The sequence below is a fragment of the Sparus aurata genome, chromosome 10 (genome assembly GCF_900880675.1).
Source record: "Sparus aurata chromosome 10, fSpaAur1.1, whole genome shotgun sequence".
Taxonomy (NCBI): domain Eukaryota; kingdom Metazoa; phylum Chordata; class Actinopteri; order Spariformes; family Sparidae; genus Sparus; species Sparus aurata.
The window spans coordinates 33,488,232-33,508,096 of NC_044196.1; the positions used below are offsets into that span (position 1 = coordinate 33,488,232).

The window sequence follows — 19,865 nt, forward strand, 5'->3', positions numbered from 1 at the left end:
GATGCATTCTTCCAGGGTGTCTTCACAAAGCTGAAGACCAAGATATCCAAAGTTCTCATCCTCTGCAAAGTCAACGTATCGGACAATAGATGGATGATCAAGTTCTGGAAGTCGTAAAAATCCCTCTTCATTCCTCAGAACTTGATAGTTGCTTTTAGTCATTTTCTTAATTGCAACCTCAGTGCCATCATCTCTCAGCCCCAAGAAGACTTCAGTACCATCACTGCCCTTTGCTATACGGAACTCTTCATCGTTCACATAAATCATGCTCCCAATTCTGGTTACTCTGCTTCCATCAGTGCTGACCAGCTTCTCTAATTTTTCTCTCCACCTCTTGCTGATTGGTAACCATGTGTGTGTATCTGATGACACAGTGGTGTTGGAGTGGAGTGGCTGAACATTTGAAGTTGACTCCACAACAGGAATTGATGTTGGATCAGTTGCATCACTCAAACACTTGTCATTTGGGTCTTCTTCCCTGTCTGGTCTTTCCTTCTTCTTCTTTTTTTTTTTCTTCTTGTTCTTCTTTTTCCTCGGCCCAGGTGAGGCTGTACTGTCTTCACATTCCACGTTTGGTTTGCTGAAATAATTGTTCAGTCGTCTGAGAACTTCTTTCAGCTTGTCATTGTTGGTCATTTCTGCAGACATCAGTATGTTCTCAGGCACTGCAGTTATCCCCACTGATGTAAAGATGTCACCCACATGTTCAACTGAAAGTAAGTTTGCAAATACACCATATGTGAAGACTCTGATGTCTGAGGGAAGATGGTCCTCTAAAAAAGGAGCAACTGCTTTGCCTACTTTTGTGACAAAGTTCAGATCCCAGCCATCTGTGCCTTTTGTTTTCTGTGTTATCACATACAGTGTTTGCAGAACAGCTTCACATACATCAGGTTTCTCTTTTAAGCAAAGCTGGTCCAGTAGTTTGGGGACTAAAGCTTGTGCTTGTTCATTTAGAATTTCCTCCACAGTACACAGAACTGCATATAAAGTAATTATAGTGTGATTTACATATTTCTGGGGAATGTTTGGAAAGCGTCTGACTGCTCCTTCAATGTAGGTGTTCAGATTTCCAGTGTCCTTCAGCCATTTGATACTCCCCTGGCGATATTTCTCTTCATCTGGCCCTGGCACAGTAAAAAGTCTTTCAATAATGGTCAGATGAGTTTGAGGATCCTCCAACAGCATGTGACTGTCAAAAGTTTTGAACACTTGTTCAGGTGTTTTACTTAGCACATCAGTTACTACATCCAGGAAATATCTGATTTCGGAGCATAATTTATCTCCTTTCGATGCGAGCTTGTGAATCATCTGACTTATTTTTTCATTGTGAGTCACATGTTGAGGATGAGTGACGAGTAAGTATGTCACCACTGCACCAGCAGAGATGAGCACTTTCACAACATCATGTCTGTTGTTGATGGCAGCAGTGTGCAGTGGTGTGTATGGATGTAGTTTACATCCATCTGGATTAGCTCTTGCTTCAAGCAGTTTCTCTACAAAAAAAAGTGGTGCTTTGTATAGTGAGACATAATGCAGAGGTGTGAAGAATTTCTGGGAAACGTTGTTTGGGTCTGCACCCTGTTGCAAAAGGAAAGTAAAAATATCCCTGTTGTGAGTTAAAACAGCAGCAGTCAGTGGGGATATGAGGTCATGACACTTTGTGCATGAGTAAATGCCATTAATGTTGTTCTTCTTTAGGAATTCTGTTAGCTTCTTGAGGTTGTTGTCAAATACACACTGTATCATACGATGTGTTTGTGTTGGGGATGCTGTCACTTGGCGCTGTCTGATGATACTCATTTCTTTTCTTCAGCATGACTGTGAAAAAGAAAAAGTTATAATATTACTGTTACATTATATAGGTATACATATACATTACTTTGATAAATTAAAATTACATGATATTTTAAGACATTGTATTTAGGTGAGGTACAAATCCATCACAAGTCATTCCCTGTAACTACATATAAGTACCAGAAGTAATGCAAAATAATTTCTACAACTTGAAAACTCATCTATCTACTACACTTGTCCTAACTACTTGAATTGCTCATAGCATTAACTACATGTTTGTTACAGAGTGCCACACTTTTCCCTCACTGACATTTAGAATTTGAACTTCCTCCTTCAGGTCTGCAACAGGAATTAAACTTTGAATAAGTAGAGCTGTGGAATTTACATTAATAGACTTTGGTGGTCGCAGGTACAAGGTGAAATATTGTGTTTTCATGTAGGGTAAGTGTACCTATTAAGCCCACCAAATCTGCTTTTCAGACATTTTTAATATATACCGCCCCAATTAAAGTGAGAACATTTTAGTTAAAATGTCTCATTTGAAGTGTCAATAATTCATTTATACCAATTTTTTTTATGTTTCTATTGTTTAATTTGTCAAAATATGTCAAAAGTCTGGCATGGGCTTAATGGGTACTTAATGTACCCATTAAGCCCATGGGTGTTCCAAATAAGCCCACTTAATGAGTTGTTGATAAATAAATATATATATTTAAAAATCTTAACAATCCAAATGTATTCTATTAAGAAATGTAATGTCTTAGCTCTCAATAGCTATTTTTATTTTGTCTCCACTCCTTTCCTCTGGCCTGTAAATTGCATTTGAAATAGGCGTGATCAGCCTTTTGCTGTGTTGTCAACACAGAAAAAGCTAAACTTACAACATGTCTTCTTTGGAATGTAGCCAAATAACTATTCATTGACAAAATTAGAATGGAAATTACTCTTGAGTACCTCATCTTTCAATATTTGTTGTCATTTTGTCTGCATCTCTATCCTACATTGTACTGTTGGCATTTACAATTGGCCAAAATTTCTGGTCCAGCCAGCTGGTTGAGAGTGCATATGTTTTTATCTAGATTTCTGAAGACCTAATGACTGAAAGAAAGGCAGTGTACTGGTTCAATACTAATATTTTAAGGATAATAAACAAGTCAATTTCAGTATTTACAATTAAACAAATAACTTTAATTGATTTTTAAAACATAAAAACAGCTTACATAGAAACCATTAAAACCATTGTGGAGTAACATCAAAGAGTGAGTTCTTGCCAGAACTGAGAGATTTGTCATTGTTCCCTCCCTGTAAAGGCAGCATGCTTCTGCCATGTGTTTGCATGAGCTGTACTTTTTTCGTGTTCTAGTCATGTCATCTGAAAAGTAAAGGGTCGAAAATGATGCTAATGTTAGGATAGAATGTAGGCCTATCCAGAATGAATTGACCTATGCAACATCACTGATATTTAAATTTGGGTATTTAATTATCTGAATTATGAAGCTGATTGATCAGGTGAGGTCAATTTTAGGCAGGAAAATGGTTCAAAAGTCAAAAGGGAGAAAATCTCCATTGAAACACAGCTAAGTGGGCTTAATGGGAGCAGGTGGGCTTAAAGAGAACATCAGTGAATTTCTGGTTAAAAGTCTGAGGTTTTTTTTTTTTTACACACATGACATTAAAAAAACAACTACATGACATGAATCTATATATGCTGTACTAACATAACATGAAAAGTAACAATTTATCATGCATTTAAGTAATTAGCTAGACTTATTTACATCCACCCTAAATGGTGTGGTTTTTTTGCTAGTGTCCCCTTTAAGCCCACTTGGTAAAAATGTTAATTAAAAAACTAAATAAAGATACATATACACATGTATTATCTATTTAACAGTACAATAGGATATTCTGCCTACAAAAATGTAAACTACACATGCTTATCATGCTTTATGTCATTGCAATGAGCAATGCTATGCAGTGACTGATGCAGCATGTAGGTTGTTGGCTAGCATGCTAAAACACATATTTTGACTACAAAAGAAAAAACATTTCTAATTCTAGTAAAATTCTAACATATGTTTTATTCAAAGCACTAATGATAACAAATGAGTATTTAACAAAAGCAGGAGTAGAAATATGGAAAAAAAATGTTGGTTTTCAGGGCATCAAAATCACCTAAGTTTTTTTGTAACTTCTTCTGGGAGCAGCAGGCACATGTCACACATGTGCTTTGATAACTCAAGATCGACAAATCTGATTGGCTTACAATCAAAAGTATAATTTATGTAACAAGCAGCTTCATTGGAAGAACCATGAACCAGCAAAAATGGTGATGTAGTTTTTTTTTTAAATTGACTCTAAGTCACAAGTGGGCTTATATGGTACGAGGGCCTAATAGGTACACTTACCCTAAACTTTCATTTTGATGACATCAAATAACCACAAGAGAGGAAACTGAAGGAGAGTAGGTCTACATGACTGTGTTTCTTTAAAGTGAGAACACTATTTTATTTTATGATATAATTTGAAGGTGAGTGTTAAGAGAAATCTAGGAAAATTAACTTACAATGTTGAGGTAAGGTGTCCACCGGAGTATGAATTCTATCGATCAAAACTTAACATGCTATGCTTTATCTGTAGTGCTTCCTGCCTCTGACTCTCTCTGTCGCGAGATAGGAAGAGACCCGTTAGATGATGGGTTGGGCCTCGACAGGATGTGGGAGGACTTGCCCCTTCTACTCTTTACTTCCTGAACATTAATCTGCGACTGTTCAGTCATCATAGTCTACATACGTCTACAATGCTGAGTTAAAGAATGGGGCAGTTAAATAAGTAGTTAAACCTCTCTGTACATTAACAGTTAATATTTGGGTTAAAAGACACTAGAGCTGAAACCATGTCAGACATATGGTGGTAAAGCACAAAGCTACTTGTAGTTATGATACAGATACAACATTATGTTGGGCACTGCATCACACAGCAATAGCAAATGGCTAGAAAGTGACCATTAATAACTTAAAAGATTTTGGTCAATCAAATGGGTTCTAAATTTGATTGATAAATCAATTCTCATCACACTGCAATTATTTGTATGTACAAATCAACGTCCTCTCCTGTAGTAGGGGTTCATGTACAGACCTTTGGCTAAAGGGTTCAAGATTTCAGCACTGTCAAAATTTTGCTGAAAATAATATTGCACATTTGTGAATGAACTGTCATGTGTCATGACTGTAGAGCAGGGGTCATCAACTACATTTGTCCAAGGGCCAGAATTTTTCTCTGTGCACACTGAATGCTCATAAAATAAAATAAAATAAGAATTGTATCCTAAGTAATATATTATTATTCGATATATTAATTTTCATTCCAAATTTGTTATTTTTTAGCCTCTGTCAGTGTTAACAAACCCATACAATTTTATAATATGACTTAATATTATTATTTTCTATAATAAAATTAAAGAGTACGGCAAAGTGTTTAAAAAAGTCTTTTGACAGTTTTCAAATTTATATGTGCAATAACTGTGTTGAATGGAAAAAATGCAATATTGCTGTTACATGACTTTTCCTAAAAGTGTCTGTATTTTGATTTAGAATAGTTTTTTTTATATAAATTACACACAAAAAAACAAAGAAAATATGATGTGTATTACCTATTTTGACCATAAACATTCATATTGACCGCACATCATTTCACAGGGTTTGCTGCTTTCATGGTCTCTCTTGTCTCTAACTTTGCAAATTTACTTGTGAGTTAATTATTATATTGCCTGGTTGGCACCACGGGTAAACACAAACGGGAGGTGCCCCTCCATGAAACAGCGAGCGAGCTGTTCAACAAGGTTCTGAAGTGATGCGACTCTGTGTAGCAGGGAAGGCCGAGGAAGTATGTCTGCATCCTGAGCACCGTGCACACAGCTGTGGGCACCTTTAGTGGGGCGAAGGCAAAACCAGAGTCTGTGTGCTACAACAACACCGAGTACGGCGAGGACATCCCAGACCAGATGGCGTGGGCGTACTGCGTCAAAGGCGGTACGCGAAGACGTCCAGTGGCGGTCTTCCATATCATCCTCGACCTGGCTGGGATAAATGCCCGCATCTTATTAAAGGAGCACCAGCAGCAGGAGAGCCTGGAGGAAAGTCCTGCAGCAGCTGGCAGAGGAGCTGAGGGCAGAATACATGGAGGGGAAAGCGGCCGCGGCATTCGGCACAAGGTGGGCAGCAGCAGAAGAAACCACCACAGCAGCAGTAGACACGGACACGGAGGCAGTGCCGGTGTTGTGCCAGAAAACGACTGCTTGCCAAAAAACGACTGACCCCAACGGGAACGCCCATCGGGGGTGTTACTGCAGTCCACAGCATAACTGCGAGGATATGTTGTATTGAGAAGTAGGCTGTCATTCTGTCATACGCTACAACTTGTCTTTAAATTAACAATCATGAGATGAGTTTTGGTGGTATACTTTTATTGTCGTTGTTGTTTGTGCTGCTGCTGCTGCTGTTGTAAGATAAGGAAGCATGAGGCTGCCTGACAGAGTTACAGGGGCAGTCACTTTTTGGCAAGGCTTTGCCAAAAAGTGACTGCCCCTGTAACTCAGGAGTGCAAAGGGCAATATTCACAGAATTTTCTGGAGTGATAATAGAGGGTAACAGGTGTATGTACACTGAATTTGGTCAGTGTCACCCTTTGCACTCCTGAGTTACAGGGGGCAGTCACTTTTTGGCAAGGCCTTGCCGAAAAATGACTGCCCCTGTAACTCAGGAGTGGGCGTTCCCGTCGGGAGCAGTCATTTGCTGTGGAGAGACCAGTAACACCCCCGATGGGCGTTCCCGTTGGGGTCAGTCGTTTTTTGGCAAGCAGTCGTTTTCTGGCACAACACCGGTCCGAAAGAGCTGCAAACGGAACCAAATGGCGGAGACTTGAAATGCCACAAGCCCGTGTGTGGTAACTGTGAGGAGAGCGGGGGTAATCTGTAGACTGTGACCAGTGATCACAACGGCTCTTTGTCTTTGTTCAGCTCGTTTCCAGTTTTTTCGATTATTATCATTTATTTTATCATACATTATTAAGTGTTAAAATAAAATGTTTCGTAATCAAATAAGTTACTTTTAATTGTTAATTTTTTTGTTCAGAATTTTTTCTATTAAAATGTATAATTAAACTTGTCAAAATGTACATTTTGGTATTATTTCGTTTTTTAAAAAATATCATGACACAATGAATGCATTCATCACGCAGGTGGGTATTTACATGAGAGAATATAGAGTTTCAGTCTAGTGGTCAAAATGACCGTTTATGGCCGTTAGAGTAGTGTTGGAAATCTGGCTCTTCTAGCTAGCTTGTGTGTGTGTGTGGGTGTGTGTGTGTGTGTGTGTGCAGGCTATCTTACCCAGGACCTGTTAATCTTCCCACTTTTTCTTTTCTTCTGCATGCCTCATTCTTAAACAAACCGCAGCGCTTCACTTCCTGGTTTCTGTCTTTCGTCTTTTCGCGGTCACGATTACTCATGGAATAGTCCATTACAGTACGAAAGGGGAGGGGGGAGAGCAGATAATACGATTTGGGCATTCTGATGTTTTTTTTTTTGTTGTTGTTTTTATTTTAGTTTTTTCTTTATTTTATGTTTAGAAGTACACAATTATAATTTACATAGACAATGGTGGCCAGAGGCTCCGGGCCCCTGCTGGTTGGGGAGGGGGCAGCTGGTTGGGGGCCCCTGCAGTTTGGGGGCCCAAGGCAATTGCCTTTGCCTTAATGGTAAAACCGCGACTGGTCGTAGTTTGTGAAGAACACTGGAAGAAGAAATATATTTAAATGAAAAATGGCGCTCTCGAAGAGCCTTAAGCGGAAAGTTGATGCAGAGAACGGTAGCTTTAATGAAGAATGGACTGATAAGTACCTTTTCATAGAGCCAACTTTTAGAAATGCTGTACCTGTGTGCCTCATTTGCAACGAAACTGTCGCTGTCGCTAAAGAATACAATCTGAGGCGTCACCACATCACAAAACATGCTAGCTTCAATGAGTCATATCCTGAACAGTCAGAGGCCCGTCACAGAAAAATTGCTGCTTTTAAATCTCAGAATTGCCACTGACAAATCTATGAACAGGATAATTGCGTCTGTTAAGCAGATACCTCTGACTGCTAAAACTGCTGTTTGCCATGTCCATGTTTTGGCATGAAAATGTCCAGCTAGTTGTAATTGATGAGATCAAAGAAGCCAGATAACTATCGCTGGCTATTGATGAGTCCACCGACAATACTGACATTTCCTAAATTTGCGTTTTCATTAGATATTCTGATGGCAAAGATTTCAGAGAGGAGCTGCTGGCCTTGATTCCACTGGAGGGCCTGAACACTGGCGCTATTATTTTTGATAAGCTGGAGGAACTATTTCAAAAGCATTGACTGTCATTTGAAAAAGTCAACCTGGTTGTCACAGATGGTGCTCCTGCCATGTGTAGGAGACTCTACTATGATAAATATCTGATAATTAATCACCGGCGATTAATTTACACTCGTTGATCAGGGCACCACCTCCGATATTTGAATTCTAAACTAATCTCGGAGGTAATTAGTTAAATCATCAACTGTCCAAGTTTGGTGGACAGATAAATCATCAATCTCAAGTGAATCTTGTTTAATTTCAATGTCTATTTGCTCCTATTCTGAAGCAGTGAATTCTTTCCACGATCCCATCGATTTCCCACTTCAAATTAAACGTGCACTGACAACGACATAAGATTAAATATGTTTATTAACTAAATAAATGCAGATTAAATGACATGAGATAATGATTCAAACGGGTGACAAAGTAACAGAAAGTGTGAAGACTGGAATGAATTATTGATTGGATGGATTCAGACAATGGTGGATTTTCTATGAACTGTTAATTCGCAACTACAGGATTAATTTCTAATGAAATTATATGGGAGATGTTTTGGATTTATAATACATATTCGAAGCTTTCACAAACACCAATTCTGATTTCATTCACGTGTGACTCTTGTCGTGTGTAGAGTTCTTAGCCTACTTTTGTTGAAGAGTGGAGATGTCCAAATTTTCGATTCTCTGGATCCGGCCCGTCTCAGCTTAGATGCAGAAGCAGCGTCTGTCCAGCCGCTGGGTGTGGTCGAAAAGGCTTCCCTGATGACGTATTTGCTGGCACAGCGGGGATTCCGTCGGGGAGCTCTGCGGCCTGTCTCCTTCGGAACCGTTGGAATGTGATGCCCGGGTCGAACTTCTGCCCAGCGAAGTGTCTCGCTTGAGATCGCTGCAGGCGGTTTGGGCGCGGTTGATTAATAATTCTGTTCAACTTTAGACTATGTTTCTTCACGGCTTCTTGAGCAGCCTAACTGCACCGACTTCGTGATGGTTTAAGAATGATCAGAGTCTCGATAGAATTGGTGATTAAGGAGCTCCGGATATATATTTGAATTGACTTCTTGCGCAAAAATAACTGGGAAAGAAACGCCGGCCGGACGAGCTTTCTTCGTTACTAAATACAAGAAAACAAAAACAGGTTCTTTGGCTTAAAAATACGATACTCTAGAAAAATATGACAAAATAAAAGGATCAATTTTGTTCTTGCTCAAATTTCAGAATTTTTCAAGAAAAATCTTTTCAGAATAAAAGAGCTTCACCTGGAGAGGTATTTTACAAATGGCTCAGATCTCTGGAGATTACTAAGTATCGAAGCCTCAAAAATCTAGCAAAGTACGGAAATCAACTTGGAAAAATAAGCAAAAAGCAAGCGTGTAGACGAGCATGTAGAGATTACGAGAAGCGAAGCGGGTTTTTTTCAAGAGAAGAGAGCGAGAGAAGAGCGGGATGCATGAGCTTTTTAATGTTTAAACCGAGGGCGGAACCTAGGCGGACTTGGAGGCGGCCTGGTCATTTGCTTCCTCCGGTGACGTCACAGCTCATGTTACCGATTTCTTACTTGTTGAATCAAACTAATGATTTGATAAAGTTTTAAATCGCAACTGACTATGTGCTGAAATCCACCATGGTCTCACATTAACAATTGTTATAAGAATATAAAAGAACACAACTGAAGTTGCCTAATAGGCATAAGAGAAACTATTGGTTAGAATAAAACACAAACACAAGCACATAATCATCAAAGGCACTAATGGCTTACGAATATCTCGTACAGTGACAGCTTATACTTTCCAGACAGGTATCAGATTAAAAAAACAGTCTAAATACTTAGAAATAGATCATAGAATAGAACATTCCATTAGTATTGGCCTTTGAAATTATACCAATACTTACCAGGAGGTGGAGCTCTAGCTCCACCAGAATATTGACATTAACTCTGTGGTTCTTGACAGAAGTTTTCTTTAACTAACACAATTGAGAGACATAGTATGTTTGAGGTCTCATCAAGCTAGTTAAAGATATACTGTTAAAAAGAAAATGAGTTTGTAATCCAATGCCCTTTCAGTATTACAGGAGAAATCAAGGCTTTTGGTTTCTTTACAATGAATGTGGGGACACCCTGCTGTGTTCGAGCGTCATAACTTATTGGATGACATCTTAATAGCACATGCCAGATGTGGGCCTTATCATTTGGTGACAGGCAAATTGTAACAAAGGATAAACCTGATGTTCTCCAGTGATTGAATTGGCACTGAATGTAAACAGTCTATGGAAGAGTAGACAGGCACTGATGTAACCCAGATGATGATTGAGTCCTTCCTGAGCTTGATTGTCCATAGATTTGTTATAAAACCTCTAATAAGGCCAAAGTGTGAGAGAGATGGCAATAAAAGGGGTCAGGACTCTCCCCAGGCGGGGGAAGGACAGAATCAGGAGGTTATCTGGTGATTCCACTCAAGAACTCAGCAGACTGTTCTTTCTTGCAGGCGAAAATGCATATAGCTGGATCACATGCTGCTTTGTCAATAGTATAGTGTCAAAAAGAAAAGGGGGGCAAAGGAAGGAAAGTATCCAGGCCACCACAATATGGCAGGGAGTAGGTGAGAGGTGAGATGGACACTGACATGCCGCTCACGCCTCCTGTGGTGAGAGGAACAGAGAGCAATGGCTGGTTCCTACACATGATTGGGAGAAACAGAGGACAAGTGAACAGAATTAAGGCTGTTGCTCCCAGTATTAACGCACTTCACTGTCTAATTCACCAAAGCGTGCTGTGCGCAAAATTAAGTGGCGAACTTAAAGAGGTTATGGACAAAACAATGAAAATAATTGACTTCATCAGGGGAAATTCAAGCACACAGCACTGTTAATCCGAAAATTTCTGCAGGAATCAGAAGCCTCTCACGATGACCTCTTACTCCACAATGACGTGCGCTGGCTGAGTAAGGGCAGAGCACTGGAGCGTTTCGTTGAACTCGGGGATCAAGTTGTGGATTTTTTGATGCAAAGTCAATAAAAAGTGGCAGCTGACCACCTGCGCATCATGCAAGACGCAGAATACATGTGCAACGTTGCATTTTTAACGGACATATTTTCCCATTTGAACGCACTAAATCTACAATTACAGGGGAAAGAAAAGCCAGTGGTGAATATGGTGGAAAAACTTGATGCCTTTGGAAACAAACTTGATATTTTCCACTAAGATTTGTTGTCGGGGAGGCTGCTACACTTAAACACACTTAAGACATTTGGTCACAGCAGGATCACAGAGAACATGAAGACATTTATCACACAGCTGAGGGAAAATTTCTCTGCCAGATTTGATGACTTTGCCATTTCCAGGGATGTCATTGGATTCGTGCGTGACCCGTTCACTATCAGCCCAGGTGGAGAATTCTCCACTAACGTGAGGAAGGTGATGCCGCTGGACGAGGCGGCTATTCAAAGTGAACTGATTGACATCCAGGCCGCCGGTGACATGAGGGCTGCTCTCCGTGGTGCTAAAAGCTTGAGCGCCTTTTGGGTGGCTTGTCCCCAAGAGTATGACACACTGAAGACACTGGCCATGTATGTTCTCACCATGTTCGGATCAACATACACCTGTGAAGCTGCGTTCTTAAAAATTAACTCTATAAAAACGCATGAGAAGGAACCGACTGTCAAACCAGTCTTTGGAGCACTGCTTGCGCATAAGCCTGACAGCTGTCAAGCCCGACATTAAAAATATAGTGTCAAAGGGGAAATGTAACTTCTCCCATTGAGGAAATGGGAATATTTCAGTCTTGGGATTTTCTTGGTTTTACTTTATTTGTATTGATTTTGTATTGATTTGTTGGATCACAGGCTACTTTAATTTGATATAAAGAGTAACATTTAACTGAGGCCTGTTGCTTTTATTTGTCATGAGAACTGTTTGCTGATGTGCAAGGCTTGCAATTACTGTGTTATGTTGATGGTTGTTATTTAGACACCGCAGTTGTGCACAAAGCCCAAGCAAGGACAATTTTGACATTTGAGAAAAATGAGCATGTGAAACAATAAAATATTGTAATGATCAGAGGAGTCTCGTTTGCCGACGCAGAGCGCTGAAGGCGCAAAGACTCATGGGAGTGACTGTTTAGTGTTTATCCGACTGTTGGTTGTTGTGATGTGTTTCGATTTGATGCTTTGTGTACATGTCTGATTGTTGCTGTGTGCCCTTGTTTTGTTCTGAAGATGTTTGATTGTGAAACTGTAATTTGTGGGAACTGCACATTATTACATCAGTAGCGCAGAACCGGTGTCGAATTTAATGAGGTGACTTGTGTGCAGGTTTGAACTTTGCTTTTGATTTGAACTTTGTCTTTTGGTTTGCACTTTATCTAGTTCTTGTTTGCTACTTTACCTTTCGTCCCGTTTTGTCTGTTTTTGATTTTTTTGCATTGAGCTTTCATTTAATGAAGCTCGCCTTTCGTTCCCCTTTATCCTCGCCTCCCGTGAGTAACTGCGTTTGGGTCCACCTCATATATCCCTTCCTAAGTTTTCCCCTTTAAACCCTAACCTGACATCATGGTTCATGATTCATGGTCCTTTCAGTGTGTCCTGTGTATTCCCCCTGCCGCAGTTTGTCTCCCTGTCTGTCAGTGTTCTCTCCTCTGTGCACCCCCCCTCGTTACCCCACCTGGCCTCCTTCCTCCTCTCTCTCCTCACTGCACCTCGTCCCCTCATCAGTGTGTCTCTGTATTTAAGTCTTTGTTTCCCCTTAAGTCTTTGTCAGTTTGTTGCTTCTTGGTTTTTGTAGATTTCGCCTTTTGTTTAATAAAGCTCACTTTTGTTTCCCACGATCCTGCCTCCTGTCTGAGTAACCGCGTTTGGGTCCACCTCCTATTTCCCTCAACCCTGTGACACCAACAATCCACTGTCTCACACGGGGCACCATTATGTTGTACACTGCATTCCACAAGGCACAGTTATGTAGTGTTCATGCAACGTTAAAAGGGAGTTTGAGTTAAATTTGGAATCAATAATAATTCATGATCATCATAGATAATTGATAACGATAAATCATAAAATCCAATTTACATTAGATCACCTTGGGGCTCCACCCTTGAAGAAGAGAAAAGATAGCCAACTCACCAAATTAGTCTCACAAGAAGGAACTAAACTATCAGTTGGTGACTCTGATTAATAATTAACTTAATAATTACAACCAAGATTACCATAACAGCTCATACTGATCGAAGGATTCCGGAGTTCTTGACAGTGTCGAGGTTGAAGGAGTGAGGATAAGAGAATAAGAGGAAGTACAAAGGAAGGTGCTGGAGTTCTGACTATCTGGCCAGAGGGGGAACTGTCACCGTGAGCTCAAAGCTGAATTTTGCACCTAGGTGTGAAGAATAGGGAATTCTGGGAAACCGAGTTCAGTTCAGAGTCAATTTTGAAATCCACAATTAACAACTCCATCTGTGGGTCCCAACATTTATCTATGAAAATGTTTGAAATAGGCCTGTTAGGGAAACTGAAACATTTTAAGTAGGGATTGAGCAATGACAATACAGATGGATTACCCCATAGTACTGTTTGTTTTGTTACACTATCATTCTTATATAAAGAACAATAACACTTAATATCTGTCTTAAAAGACACTAGAGCTGAAACCATGTCAGATATATGGTGGTAAAGCACAAAGCTACTTGTAGTAATGACACAGATATTTCCTTATATTTCCTTGAATTAAAATATTTCCTTGAATAAAATCACAATATAAATCCTTGCTGTTGTATTCTATAAGGTAAAATTGGTGTTTAGTGGTGCCCGATGTAGAGAGGCTGTGTCCTCACTGCAGTGGCCCAGGGTTCAATTCTGACCTGTGGCTCTTTGCTGTGTGTCACATTGTGCATTCAACACTCAACGTAGTGTAATAAACTATAGAAAAAGGTTTGTCTCTTGTCAGTTTAACATGTTCATTTGAATCTTCATCATACACATATCAGCTTTTAGATCCCAATGTTCTTTGTTAATTTGTCATTATATTGTGAGATTTCCATGTAACAAAGTAATGAATGCTTCTTAGAGAGGTGATGATGAACTGTGACTGATAGAGCCAGAGCTCTAATGCTATTGATCAATGAATGATAAAACACATCTTACAATCATACTTGTACACATTTATTTTGATACTCAGCTGACTAAATGTACAGTATATTTTGAGAGTAACATTCAATATGCTTAAAACAAAAATCATACAAAAGAATCTGCATGTTGTAAAGCTTGCATATTCAATTGTTTTTCTTTTTTTTTTTTTTTTTTGCGAAAGTACGTTGTAACTCACAACTCGTAGTCTAAAGACCAACTTTATTATCAATGTGTTTTGACTTTTTTTCTTTCATATAACACAATACAAAGACCATTTAAGAAAAACATCAGTATAATATTAGTACTCTCTATATGACCACACATGTATCATCTGTCTGCAAAAACTCCACTAACATTTGGGGAAATTAAAGATTCCACTGTCCTTTGTGAGAAAAGTAAAATAATCTCCACATCACATTGTGATATTACACCATATGAAAATAAACAAATTATAATATCAAGGGTCGATGTGATCTTATTGAGCCTTCATCCTAAAACAAGCCTGATCAAACACTCATTTTTATGATCAACAGAAAACCTTATAATACAGCGAATCCTTCCAAAACCTTAAAACTATCTCCTTAAAAACAACCTGCATGTTGTAAAGCTTTTATATTCCATTACATTGTTTTAATTACAATATTCACATAATGAGAAGAAGCACTTTTTGACACCCTCCTCACTCAAGGAAAGAATTTCAACTCATGTTCTCTATTTGTTTTAAGTACAGGTCTTTAACATCAGCCGTGTCAATGACAGACCAGGGTCAAGGTCCTACTGTTGGAGTTGACGTAGAACTACATCAGCACTAATTTATTTACCTGAAGGAGCTTTTTTTAGTGATAGCACTAAAAGAATGCATTTGCATTTAGTTAATGTGGAAACATCCAGAGGCTTGTAGACTTGTCTGTTGACTTTGAAGCTCCAGATCAGTGGCAAAATAAGCAAATGTTGACGTTGGAGTGCTGATTTATAACCACCCGCTCAAGCAAAGTATTGTCACTTTGGAATTGTCCCAGACAGAAGTTGAGATTCTTGAACTGGCCTGCCAACATGATCCTCCTCTGTGGATGGCTTTACAACTCTGGAGAACATTGTTCCAAACATTTCCTTCACAGGCGACCTTAAATTCCACCCTCTGCTGTTGGCAAACAGATAAACACACCCGAAGAGATCTGGAAACATCGACATCAGATCAATGTCGGCCGCGTCCTTTGGACTGCAAAAAGATAGAAAAATCAATTGCACGACAATCAAATAAAAAATAGAGCTGCCACAAACTGTGGAGATCTGTGTGATGGAGGTCAGTAAGAGAGAAAGAATGAACTCATTCCAGGAATCAGGTAAAGTTTGTGTTAAGATTGACTTTAGCAACAGACACCAGCAACCACTTGAGGGGGCAGATGTTCCAAACAACAGCATTATTGTAACATGAAGGCAGTGGAAGTGGGGAGATGGAATGCCACATTTATGACTGAATGTCATCATTAACACCTTTAAGGCCCTTCATCATCTGTAACTCAGTTTGACTTACGGGTGCTGGTGGAGGTTTCGTATGAAGCGCAGGAATGCCAGTGTGCTGTCATCGTATCTATTTTTGGGATCCATCTTCTTCACCAACTCTGCCAACTGCAACACCAAAAACAACTAGAACTGCAAGCAGCTATAAACAGGGGCCAAGCCCCCCTGCGCAACTTGGACCCCGCACACTGCAGAGCCCACGGAAGTTGGCCCCAAAGGATGACGGGCTTGAGGAAAGAGTGAGGACAAAGGCCAACGTCTGAGCCGTTGTATTCGCTGTAATGGGAAGTGCACCCGAAGTGCAAAAGGCTGAATGTGTGCCGATTTGGATTTGTTGTACTAAATCACGCCCACATTGACCAGTCATGACCACCTTCAAGATATGGCCTCAGGATTGGCCCTACATCATACTGACCAAATGTATTAAAAATTGGTATAGCCATTGAGGAGATATGAACTTCCCATATTTTTAGCACCCCCTAGTGGCCAAAATTTGCAAAATTCGGATCATCCCTTCCCAGTGTCATGTTACCAAGTATGTGAAATTTGGTGTTAATAGCATTTAGTTTGACTGAAATATCAAACACTCTCCATTTTTATAGCTAGCTACAGAACTACAGAACTGTTCGTTAATAATCTGCACATTTTTTAAAATTCTTTTGATAACTTTAGATCAGGTCCAGCTAAAGAGTGTACGTGCCAATTTTCGTGCAGATCAGACAAAATCCCTAGGAGAAGTTCGAAAAAGTAGGTTTCCAGTTTTTGTGATTTAGCGAAATAAAAATTCTGGGCGGAAGTGGGCGCGGCCAATCGCAAAATGATTCAGCTCCATTTTTGAATGTGCGACATACGGTGTGGGGGTTATAGGCAAAAACGCGTTGGCCTAGGTTATAGCGCCCCCTGCAGGCGAATATATGTAGGTTTTTGTGTCTGAGATTTTTGCAGTAGTCTGGACCAACCCTCAAAATTGCATTGCCCTCCCTTGCACGGTTTAGCCTGCAGCACCACTTTTAGCCAGAGAAAATTAAAAATAAAAATCTTCACAATTACAATAGGGTTCCTAGCACCACTGGTCCCAAGGCCTCGGCCCCTCGGGCTTGGCCCCCTAACTAGTCAGTAAGTGGAATTAAGGAATAGAGAAGTTCCAGTTGTTGTACAGTTGTCACCTCAGTTTTCCACTGTTTGAAGGATCCATCCCCGACACATTTCTCCAACGAAGAAATTAATTCCTGGTCAGCATCTTTCCACTTTTCCACCTCCTTGATGTTTCCGGTCCTTCTCAAGTATTCAAGTCTCCTGAAAAATAAAATGTCTTTAAGATGCTTGTTTAGTGAAATGGAAAAAGAGACAACACTTGGAGTTTTACTAGCCATGTTAGGACTCTGTAGACGACAATGTTGGTCTGTTGCTCTGTTAGTCCACCACTTGGATTGACAGAAACAAGTGTTTGATGGATTGCCACAAACTGTGTACAGCCATTCATGATTCATCAAAAGATGGATCCTAATGACCCCTGAAATGTTCTTCAGTTCTATCATTAAGTCAATTTCTCAATTTATCCAGTAGTTTGGATTCAGACCAAACACATACAAAATGAATTCCCATCAACCAAGTTTAGGTCTGGTTGTGTTTGGTAGGAATTAGCATCTACATTATAAGCATTGTTGGTGACCATAGTAGACAATATACCTTCTTAGTATGAGCATGTTAGCATTGTCATTGTTAACCTGTTAGCATGCTGATGTTAGCATTGAGATGAAAGCACCACTGTGTCTTTAAGAGCAGCCTCACTGAGCCACTCGTGGTCATCGACTCTCGTTAACACAATGCGAGCTACTATACACAGAAATAAAAGGTGACAATGAAACTGATGCTACCTCTCAGGTTTCCAGAAGAAGGGATGACTCAAACATTCTTTCACTGTGGGTCTGCTGTCTTGTTCTTTACTGATCATCCACTCGATGAGGTCCTTTGCCACCACATCTTCAACATGGTCCAACTTGTACAAACCTTGATGAATGTTGTACTCACATTCAAAGGTGTCGCCAAAAGGATGGTGTCCTCCAGAGAGTATGTAATAAATGAGCATCCCTGCCACCTTGAGAATTAAGAGAACAGTTTTGCAATATATGAAGTATTTTCTCCAAGTCATCAATTGAGTTTACATAGCAGTAAAGCTGACCTGTATATCAGTGCTCCGCTTGTATCGTATGTCAGCTTCTCCTGTTAAAGTCTCCCTGGCCATCCAGCATTTAGTTCCTGCTCTGCCTGTGCGACAAGTTGTTTGTCCTGTGGATAACTGTCTACTGATGCCAAAATCTGCTAATCTCGCTCTCCCAGTGACATCTGCAGGACAAATCAAATAAGACAAACTCCGACATTAAAATTATGGTTCATACTTATTAATTGAAATATTGTTATTTTTTAATATTTCAAAATGTTCTTACCAATCAAAACATTCCGTGGTTTGAGATCACGGTGGAGAATTGGCGGATTTTGACAGTGAAGCACTTTTAAACTCTTCAGAACCTGTTTGACAAGTTTCTCTTTCAGCAGACCACCATCATTGTTTCTGATGCATTCTTCCAGGGTGTATTCACAAAGCTGAAGACCAAGATATCCAAAGTACTCATCCTCTGCAAAGTCAACGTACCCTACAATAGATGGATGATCAAGTTCTGGAAGTCGTAGAAATCCCTCCTCATTCCTCAGAACTTGATAGTTGCTTCTTGTCATTCTCTTAATAGCAACCTCAGTGCCATCATCTCTCAGCCCCAAGAAGACTTCAGTACCATCACTGCCCTTCGCTATGCGGACCTCTGGATCATTCACATACTTCATGCTCCCAACTCTGGTTACTCTGCTTCTATCAGTGCTAACCAGCTTCTCTAACTTTTCTCTCCACCTCTTGCTGATTTGTAGCCATGTGTGTGTATCTGATGACACAGTGGTGTTGGAGTGGAGTGGCTGAACATTTGAAGTTGACTCCACAACAGGAATTGATATTGGATCAGTTGCGCCGCTCATACACTTGTCATTTGGGTCTCCCTTCTTGTCTGATATGCCAATATTCTTGTTCTTCTTTGTCTTCTTGTTGTTCATCTTTTTCCTTGGCCCAGGTGAGGCTAGCTCACATTGTACGTTTGGTTGGCTGAAATAATTCTTCAGTCGTCTGAGAACTTCTTTTAGCTTGTCATTGTTGGTCATTTCTGCAGACATCAGTATGTCCTCAGGCACTGCAGTTATCCCCACTGATGTAAAGATGTCACCCACATGTTCATCTGAAAGTAAGTTTGCAAATACACCATATGTGAAGACTCTGATGTCTGAGGAGTGATGGTCCTTTACAAAAGGAGCAACTGCTTTGCACAATTTCCTCACAAAGTTCAGATCCCAGCCATCTGTGCCTTTTGTTTTCTGTGTTATCACATACAGAGTTTCCAGAACACCTTCACATACATCAGGTCTCTCTTTTAAGCAAAGCTTTTCCAGTAGTTTGGGGACTAAAGCTTGTACTTCTTCATTTGGTATTTCCTCCACAGTACACAGAACTGCATTTAAAGTTATAATTGCCTGTTGTACATATTCCTTGTGAATGTTTGGAAAGCGTCTGACTGCTCCTTCAATGTAGGTGTTCAGATTTCCAGGGTCCTTCAGCCATTTGATACTTCCCTGCCAGTATTTCTCTTCATCTGGCCCAGTTACATTAAAAAAGACTTCAATCATGGTCAGATGGGTCTGAGGATCCTCCAACAGCATGTGACTGTCAAACATTTTGAACACTTGTTCAGGTGTTTTACTTTGCACAGCAATTGCCACATCCAGGAAATATCTGATTTTAGAGAATGATGTATTTCCTTTTGATGCGAGCTTGTGAATCATCTGAATTAATCTTTTATTGTAAGTCACATGTTGAGGATGAGTGGCAAGTAACGGTGTCACCACTGCACCAGCAAAGATGAGCACTTTCACAACATCCTCTCTATCTTTGATGGCAGCAGTTTGCAGTGGTGTGTATACCTGTAGATTAGATCCATTTGGATTAGCTTTTG

At 39.9% G+C, this 19,865-nt stretch overlaps 2 protein-coding genes across 1 annotated transcript; both read right to left on the bottom strand.

Moving 5' to 3' along the window:
- The window catches only part of LOC115590287 (serine/threonine-protein kinase ppk4-like), a 336,079-nt gene that overhangs the window by 22,727 nt on the left and 293,487 nt on the right, over positions 1-19,865 (bottom strand).
- LOC115590298 (serine/threonine-protein kinase/endoribonuclease IRE1-like) lies at positions 14,495-18,841 on the bottom strand. The gene is made up of 6 exons (XM_030431638.1): positions 18,261-18,841; positions 17,996-18,159; positions 17,691-17,911; positions 16,980-17,109; positions 15,827-15,921; positions 14,495-15,511 (listed from the first exon to the last, which is right to left on the bottom strand). The coding sequence occupies exons 1-6, from the start codon at positions 18,838-18,840 to the stop codon at positions 15,292-15,294; spliced, it is 1,410 nt and encodes a 469-aa protein (XP_030287498.1). The 5' UTR covers position 18,841; the 3' UTR covers positions 14,495-15,291.